Raw genomic sequence first — 9297 nt, 5'->3', positions numbered from 1 at the left:
GAATTTGTAGGCTTTTGGAGGGAAAAAAAGTCAGATTCAAAGAAAAGTGAATATCCTATTTCTTAGGTTGGTATGTAAAAATCCCAGATATGGTTACAGAATGTTGTTTTTTCCAGATCTGAGACTAAAAAAAAACAAAAAAAAAAAAAAGGAATAAAATGGTCATGGTGTAATACAGACAAAGAGGAAGAGTCACAAGTTCATATATGGGCTCTCACTCCTCTCTTTGTCTTGAAGTGAATCGCTTAAACTTAGTAATCAAATCAGCTGCTTATTATCTTGGAGGAGAGGAATGAATGGGGATTCATCTCACACACACGCGCACACACACGCACACACACGGTGCTCTCGCAACAGGTCTTGCTTAAATATACCTCGGATAATCATAACTTGTGAGCAGATCTTCTTTCTTTCCTAACCTGGTCATTCTGCACTTATTTTTGGCCGTTCCCCCACCCACTTGGGAAGGGCTCGGAGAACGGGGCACTGCGCCGCCTGGGGGGGCGCCCCCCCCCCCCAGGAGCCCGGAGCCTGCAGAAGGGCCGAGGCCTCGGGGGCGGGGTAGTGACCGGCCCCCAGTCTGGTTCTGGGCACCCACGGGGCGGGGCCGGGGAGCGGCGGAGCGCAGGTGCCCGGGGCGGGGCGGGGGGTGCAGGGACCCGGCTGGCGGGGCGGGGCGGGGCAGATCCGGTGTGCCGGGCCGGGGGGCGGGCCGGGGCGGGCCTTGGAGCCCCGGGAGCTGCCGGGCGACTTTTCCCTGGCCTGGGCCTGGCGGGACGAGGGAGCCCTCGGGACGGCGGCTGGAGCCCGCGGTCCGGACTCCTGTGCACGGAGCGAGCAGTGCTGCCCCCCGCCCGGGGCAGGCTCAGGATGCGGCCGGGACGCGCAGGGGGCGCGCCGCTGCGGCTGCTGCTGGTGCTCGGTCAAGGTAAGCGGGAGTCCGCGCCGCAGCCGCCGCCGCCGCGGGAGGGACCTGCGCGGGGCCCGGGGCCGGGGCAGGCGGCTCGCGGCTCGCGGCTCTGCTCGGGTCCCACGTGGGCCGGGGCTGCCCGGCATCCAGAGCCGAATAGGGAGAGGCTCCCCGCTCCTCCCCGCCGGGTTCGCACGGGGCACGTCCCGCCCTGTGGCTGAGGCGCCTTCGCAGCCGGGCCCCGCGCGCCCTCGCTGCACGCGCGGAGCGGGGACTCGGGGTGCGCGGAGCCGGCCGAGCCCTGCACCCCGGCGTGGGCAGCAGGTGCTGCCCCGAGCCCGCCCCGCAGGGCTCTTGGGGTGCGGGGGTCCGGCTCCGGGAGGCGGCGTGCACCGCCCCAGCGCGATGCCGACGCGCCCCCGGGAGCCCCCGACGCCCGGTTGCACCCGCGGGTGTGAATTGCGCCCCCGCGTCTTCGGGCTGCAGCCCGGATGTCTCCAAGCCTAGAGGACACAGGAAAACCTAGCGCTTCTTCAACACTTGGCAGAGGGCATTTCTTCCTTCCCTTCTGCCTTCCTCTGATTGTTGTAGCGCTGCTGTCCGACTTAACATCGACTCAGGCCGGGAAAAGTTCCTTTTTTTTTTTTTTTTTTTACTTTCTTGAGCTTTGCCGCTGCCAACGAGAGAATTAACGAAGCGGCACCCCCGGCTGCGGGCGCTGGGCGTGAGGCCCACCCGCCGCCTTTTGCACCAAGTCGTGCGACCCTCGTCCCTGGAGCGCAGCCTCCTCCCAGCCGGGGTGCGCTCAGTCTAAGAACTTCAGCGGGAGGAGGGGCGGGAGAGGTCACGTTCTATGCTGTGGCTTGAACAGCTCTCAAAACAAAAAATGGTCTCTGTTTTTCAAGTGTTTTTACAAAGAAAATAAATATTTCCTAATACATATAAATATTTCGTATCTTCCTTTAAGGGATGTAGCTGAGCTCTCCTTTACTACGGAAGAAACCTAACCCAGAGAACCCTGTAGCATTTTCTCCCAGGCAGAGTTAAGAATAGCGCCACCATCCCCACTCCCAGGAGAAAGGAAGCATCATTAGGTTTTCAGTCTAACCCTTTAGACAAAGGTGCCTCGTGGGTATTCTGTGCCGGTGCCCCAAGAGTCTTTTGAGGGACAACCAGCCCTAACTGAGGAGTTGCCAGTAAAGTTGGATTCACTTGAAAATCAGTCTCTGGAACAGCACAACCTTCCCAAGAACTAATACACATTTAAATCCGAGCTTTTCATCTCTCTTTAATTACCCATTATTAACAGAAGCTATGGAAACATAACATCATTTTCTTATCTTTGAAGTGTTGAGGCTTGTTTTTTCAAGAGCGGTGAGAAATACTTCAGTGGAATGTGTTGCTGCCAGGCATAAAGTCAGGTATAGAGATTTTTAACCTGGAGGGAGTTAATAAGGACAAATCTGTGCAAGAAAGCAGAGGTGATTTGAAATGACATGTGTACAAATGATTTTTTTTATATTTATTCCTTCCTTTCGTTCCAGTTATCTGCACACCCAAGAAACAAGTTTTCTCTTAACTCAGGATGATCATAATCAAGCTCTGTCGTTTGTGATATCAATCCAGGTTCCTAGGGAAGCAATATCATTTTCTGATACCATGAATATCCCAGATTAACATGAATAATTAAGCCTCTAGGTCAGTGATAGCTGAATCTTTTTGGCATTACCCTATGTATGTAAAATTTTTGAGTATTCATCATTACTCTCCACATACACATATAGATGTTTATAAATCATATACAGGTACAACTGTGTAATACCAAAAATGGGAACGTAAAAAGCAATATGTGTGTGTGTGTGTTTATACATCTCACATCCTCTCCAGCATACATGCAACCAATGTAGACACTTAAAACTCTCAAATCTCATTTTAACATTTAGAGTCAAATTTACTTTCTATAAACCTTCCCATGGGTATTTAAGAAAAAGCAGTGTCCAAAAAGAAAAAAAGAAAAAGCAGTGTCCAAAGTTCAGTTTCCTATATATCACCTTGCATTGATCACTTCTTGGTTTAAGTGCCTAGAGTCGTCAAAATGGTAACTGGCAGATGAAGGATGGAAGAGAAAGACCCAAAGGGGCCTATTTCATCCTTAATCTAAACAATAGATACATAGAGGAAAGGAAAATGTAATTTTAAAATGCATGATGGCACTTACATTCTACAGTGTGCTGCCAAGCCACAGACGATCCTCACCTTCTCTCCCTATCTCTGGCACCTTGGCCTAGAGTCACCGCCTCTTTAATGAATACCTTCAAATCCTCTCCCTAGCTCCTGTCAAGCTGTAAATACTCTAATTTCTCTCAGAATAAGTTAATCCTTCTTTTAACATGTAATTTGGAAGCTCTGTCCTCCTGGAACACCCTCCACCTCTGTCTTCTATTCTCCCTATTTTTCTCCTGCTTTCCAGGCAGTTCTTCCTCACTCTCTTTCACAGGCTCATCTGTTTTGCCCAGTCCTAGGTGTTTTGGGTTCCATCCTGAATCCTAGTCTTCATCTTTACCAGTTCTCTCTCTCTGGGTTAGTTCCCCCCTCAAGTCAGGATCTCCAGCCAGGCTTCTCTCCTGGTTCCAGATCAGTATTTTCATCTGCTACCAACAATCTTCACCCAGATGTCAAATAAGCATGGCCTCAATGCGTCCTCAACTGAAGTCAACAAGTGCCCCCCAAAATTCTCTCCCGTATCGTCCACTGTTGTTTACCAGCAGCAGTATTAGCATGAAGATGCTAAAACCAGGAATCTTCTCCCTTGTTTCAACCTCACAGCCCATTTCCAAGTTTTATCCATCCTCCCCACCTTATGCAGCTCTGCCACCACCAAGTTCAGACCCTTACTTTCTTTGCGTCTGGACAATGGTACACTGGTTTTCCTGTTTTTATCTCTTACCCCTCTAATCCATTCTTGTCATTGTCACCAATGTTATCTTTCTGGACACTTAGTTGTATCCAATCAGCCCCTTGCTTCAAACGTTTGGTGGTTCCCCACCTCGTATTGGGTGAGGTCCACATTTCTCGGCAAAGGTTCTTTGCCATCTGGCTGCAGCCTGGCCTGCCCATTTGGGCTTTTCTCTGCTACACTCCTCATGCACACACATAGACACAAGTACACCTACTGCACATAAACACAGACATGGCACACACACCTCAAAGCCATATCTATACACCTGTGTACACCCTTCTGTGTTCTGACTGCACTTGATCAGACCATATTAAGTGCAATTTTCCAGGCTATTCCCTTTGCCTTCACTGCCTTCATGATTTTCCCCATTTCTTCTTATCCCTTTGCAACTCACAATTTTCCTACATTAAAAGAGACAACCCCAGGCAAAATTATAAAGTAGAAAAAATTTTCTTTTCTGACTAAAAGGGAAGTTTGAGATAATCTTTCATTTCTGGGACCAACCCTAAAGTGCCTCTTCCCTCTTATCCTCAGCACCTGTGCAGCTGTAAACCCACCCTTTTAAAAAGTAACTCCCCACCCCATGGCTCTCCAGCTATACCTACCCGACTTCAAGGACGCTTTGCTCTCTTAAGTCCTGGTTCATGAACCTCTGTTTGATTTAAATTCATGCACCAGGGCTCAGGATCACTATTTAAAAACAATTATTCATGCACTTCTGACATGCAGCCAGATTTGCAAGTAATTGCTTAAATATTAGAGCTGTATCTTGTCTTTCCTAACAAATTAAAATTCCGGTATTGCCTGTACCACCTTGTTGTGAGATGACCACCAAGACAGGTATGTTTCAACACCAAGACAGGCAGTGAATGCGTCAGTTCAAATGAATTCCCTCTAAGGTGGGTGATGACTAGTCCTGTCTTAATGTGTTAATAGCCGTGGGCCTATCAGAAGGGAGAGAAGCCTGTTAATGTAAAGAGATGAGCTTCTAGTGATGGAATTTTAGACATTCCGTGAAATAAAAACAAATTCAAGTCAGTATGTCAAAAATAAAGTATTTCAGGAAAGATGGCAAAGGACCAAAATATCATTGGTGATATAAATTGGTGATAAAATCACATTGGTGTCATGTGAATGTTACCACTTAAGTCAAAAGCTTTTGTCTGGACTATCAGCCTTGGGATGTTACTGAAAGATTCAGCACAGCACAAAAGAGGAAGAACCACATAAGGCTGTCATTCTAATTGGCAAGTCAAAGATCGGAGGATTTTTGTGTTTGTTTGTTTGTTTCATTTATTATGGTGACTAATGATTAACCTGAACACACAAGTCCTGAAACAACAATAGATTCTGTATGTGAAAGTGATTCCTTTGATGCCTCTTCAGATGATCCATTGCTGTTTGCTTTGTTCATCCAGCTGTGGTGAATTCCATAATACTAGTATTTGAACATTTTTTTATGGAGTAACCATTTTAGGTAAGGCAATGTGCTAGGCCCGGCCATAGGAAACTTGAAACATGGTCCAGAGAGTTTATAGTCTATTTGGAAACCAGTTCAAATATGAGATGATGACATTGTCTCAGTCCCTGGAAGGTACCAAAAGAGGAAGAACCACATAAGGCTGTCATTCTAATTGGCAAGTCAAAGATCGGAGGATTTTTGTGTTTGTTTGTTTGTTTCATTTATTATGGTGACTAATGATTAACCTGAACACACAAGTCCTGAAACAACAATAGATTCTGTATGTGAAAGTGATTCCTTTGATGCCTCTTCAGATGATCCATTGCTGTTTGCTTTGTTCATCCAGCTGTGGTGAATTCCATAATACTAGTATTTGAACATTTTTTTATGGAGTAACCATTTTAGGTAAGGCAATGTGCTAGGCCCGGCCATAGGAAACTTGAAACATGGTCCAGAGAGTTTATAGTCTATTTGGAAACCAGTTCAAATATGAGATGATGACATTGTCTCAGTCCCTGGAAGGTACCAAACCAATTTCAGACCCTGCCGTCCTCCTTTCTGACAGAAGTCCAGTTATGGGGCCGCCTCTTCCTCTACACAGCTAAGAGAGTGGAGTGAGAGGCAGGGAACCTCGAGCTGTGATTGCACTGGGCCATTCCTGATGGTCTCATACTTCTCTCCAGGGTTTGTGTTAGACATGGGCATGTGACTGCAATGAGACATGGAGGGAGATAGGCTTGGAGACTTTTGGGAAAGAATTTTCATTCGTAAGAGAGACATTGGTTAAGAAACATACTTCCAGGTTGAAATGTGGAGCTTGGGATAACTGTAGCCATCTGATAGCCTTAATGTCAGCTATCTGGAGGATAAAGCCAGTACACTGGCCCAGTGGAAAGACAGAAAGCAGGTCTTTGATATTCTCTTTGAGTTTCTGAATTATTGATATTTAGAGCCATCTCCTTGTGCCTAAAAAAAAATGTGTAATTTAAAACTTGGTTATGTTGTTTTCGTCATATTGTTTTGTTGTCTATGCTTATAATATATATATGTAATATAAGTTTCTATAACATAATAAATATCATTTGGTTATATATAATTAATTGCTAAATGAGTGGTACAGAACTTAATATTGAGTTCAGAGGATGGAGAAATGTCACTGTGATGCATTTAAGTATTAAGCCTCCCCGCACATCTTCATGGGAACAGCAAAGAATCTTTACAGTTCAAATCTACTGTGAAGGGCCTCAAGGGTCAGAGTCCAGTTTTCACCTTGTAAACTGGCTATTAGTGACAATATAAGATAGAAAGTAACATAACCAGGAATGGGACACAAGTCTCCTAGATCCTAGATCAATTGTTTTAGATGCTTGAATGGGAAAGGAGAAGGTCATTGTGTCCAGAACATACTGGTCAAGGTATTCACAGAGGGTGAAAGCTGAGAGTTAGCAGGCATCTGACCCGAAATGGCCTTATAAACTGCAGCAAGAAAAATGGACTATTTAGGACAATTGGATAGTTTTGAAAGGCCTTAAGCAGGGGAGTGACATGATCAGATTGGCTCCTTGCATAGATCACTGGAGGCAGGGAGGATGGTGGATTGAATAGAGGCCATACTGAAGGCCCCAAAAGCACTAAGGATAAAGAACTGGTTCTGGTCTTAGTTTTAACTTAGTACACAATTGGGGGACGATGGTGCCAAAGCTCAGTAGCAGTAGAGAAAGGTAACAGGGGACAGGTTTGTAAAGTAGTTAGGGAGAACAGACAGGATTTGGCAAAAGATTTACTGTGGTGCAGCAACTGAAGGAGAGGAAAAGACTGAGGCCTAGGTTTTGGATGTAGAGAACCCAGGAGCTGCTATTGACTGAGACAGGGGGAGATGAGTAAAAAAGGCAACTTATTATTATAACATAATATACATATTATTACATATAACATAATAATCTAATATAGACATATATAGACATGTTTTATAGACATGCTATGTAATAGCATGTATTATTAACATATGCTAATATAATTATTATCTATTAATCTATGTTAATATGGACATGTTATATTGTACATTATATAATTATAATATATAATATAATAATATAATACTGCTGTATATACAACTGTCTACTACCTAGACATGTGCATCTAGGTTGTTTGAGACATCCAAGTGCATGTCTAGGTAGGAGATAGTTGCATATACAGCAGTATTAGAAGCAGGAGAGAGAACAACAGGGGATAGAGATTTAGGAGTCAGAGGAGACTAGAGTCATTGAAGACATGCCATGGGTGAGTCAGGCAGAGACCAGCAGATGGCTTCGGTGACAACACGAGGGATTACCTGAGAGGGTCAGGTGAGGAAGAGGAGATGCCAGGGGCAGAGGAGCGGTGGGAGTAGTAAACAGAAAAAAGATCGCAGGAAGTGGGGCGCCACACAAATATTTTGAGAGGGAAGAGTTGGTCAGTTGGATCATCTTCCTCACAGAAGTCAAGCATGTTGGACAGCCTTGATGAGGGCAGTCTCCATGGGGTTCCAGGGTCTGACATGGAGAAGACATGAACTGATGAGTCAAGGGTGAAACTGATGACTTTGAGGACTGCAGAGGGAGGCAGCCAAGCTGTGGGCATAGGCACCTCCCCACCCCCCAGTGTGGCTGCTTGGATTGATGAGGGAGCCCTTTTATATATTTGTTTCAGAACAGATTTACCACACTAAAATAGCTGTAATTAATAAGCTTCGCATGGTTTTTAGGGTGTGTAATATGTAAGAGAATTCAAATTCTGGTCCCAGAATTAATATCTGTGCTTTAGTCAGATTTCCTAACAAAGAAGGGTTCTTTGGAGTTATAGGTAGGTTTCTCCAGTTAAACTTTTAGTTCTTTATTTCTATCCAGTATAATAAAGATCCTCAAAGTCATTTCAGAAGTCATAGTCCCATATAACACAGAGAATTAGAGCTGGCTTTGAAAAGCTCTGTTAGTAAAATATTAAGGCCTTTTATTCTGTGTAACTCAGGGTGTTTTCAAAGTGTTTTAAAACATTTTCATTTAATCATATAAATTAGAAAAGAAATTAATGCCAGTGCTTAATTTTGTTAAACTTACAATTAGTTCAAAGTGCTTATATACAAGTATTTTTTTCCAGTCTGTGCCTGCTGACTCTTGTACATATAAATGACACTAACCAGTATAAACTTGAACTGCATATTTTGCTAATGTTTTCAGGTCCACAGAATATTGGGACTGTTAATAGTTTTCAAATATATCGTTCTTCCTTTGAAAGAGTTGTCTGTTCTTGTTGTCCAAACAGTTCACGGCAACTGTGCAATTTTGTCGGTGAAGATTCCTGCATTATTATTCTATGTTCTGAAAGAATAACCGCAATACTTCCTTTTAGGAGTTTAAAGTGACTAGAGATGGTTTTTCTACAGAAGCCATACATAACTCCTGAGCATTGAAAGGCTTTCTGTATAAAAATGAGGTTGGTGTTTAAACAGAGCAATGGAAATAAAGGAGTGATGGACACTGTATTGTCAGTGTAAGAGATTATTTCATTGTGTTTTGAAAAGCATGAGCAAAGCTCTTGTGCCCATGGATGCCTTGAACATTGGCAGTTGTCATTCCCTCTCATTCATTTGAAGGTGGCCTTTGTTTGTCTTTGTGCACGCCTGATCTCATTCCCATGGATACCGTGTCCAAATACAGACTGAATGCAAGCTGGCCTCTGGTCAGCTCAGTCAGATAACTCTATTCCAAACTGTGTACCAGTTACCTTCAGGTCCTGACCAAATAGCTTCATGGACACTTGTTAGAATATGGACACTGAATCTTCTGGATTTTATAACCTTTCTAAAGTCATATTCCAAATGCTACTGTATAAACAGATCTTTCAGAACAATTGACTTAATTTTTCTGTGTACCTATTAACATGGTTGAGGAGAAAAAAGAATAATTTAGTCTTGAAAATTGGGATACT

General features: G+C 44.3%; 1 protein-coding gene across 1 annotated transcript in view; it reads left to right on the top strand.

The window, feature by feature from the left end:
- The first annotated feature begins 702 nt into the window (after positions 1 to 702).
- Positions 703 to 9297, top strand: part of ITGA2 (integrin subunit alpha 2) — a 102588-nt gene continuing 93993 nt past the window's right edge. The window contains exon 1 of the mRNA XM_072824637.1: positions 703 to 928. Within this exon, the coding sequence (XP_072680738.1) occupies positions 871 to 928 (58 nt within the window). The 5' untranslated portion in view covers positions 703 to 870. The remainder of the gene's footprint in view (positions 929 to 9297) is intronic.

This window comes from Canis lupus, chromosome 4 (genome assembly GCF_048164855.1).
Source record: "Canis lupus baileyi chromosome 4, mCanLup2.hap1, whole genome shotgun sequence".
Lineage (NCBI taxonomy): Eukaryota > Metazoa > Chordata > Mammalia > Carnivora > Canidae > Canis > Canis lupus.
The sequence above is the reverse complement of the archived record's forward strand: the minus strand, read 5'-3'. Positions and strand labels throughout refer to the sequence as shown.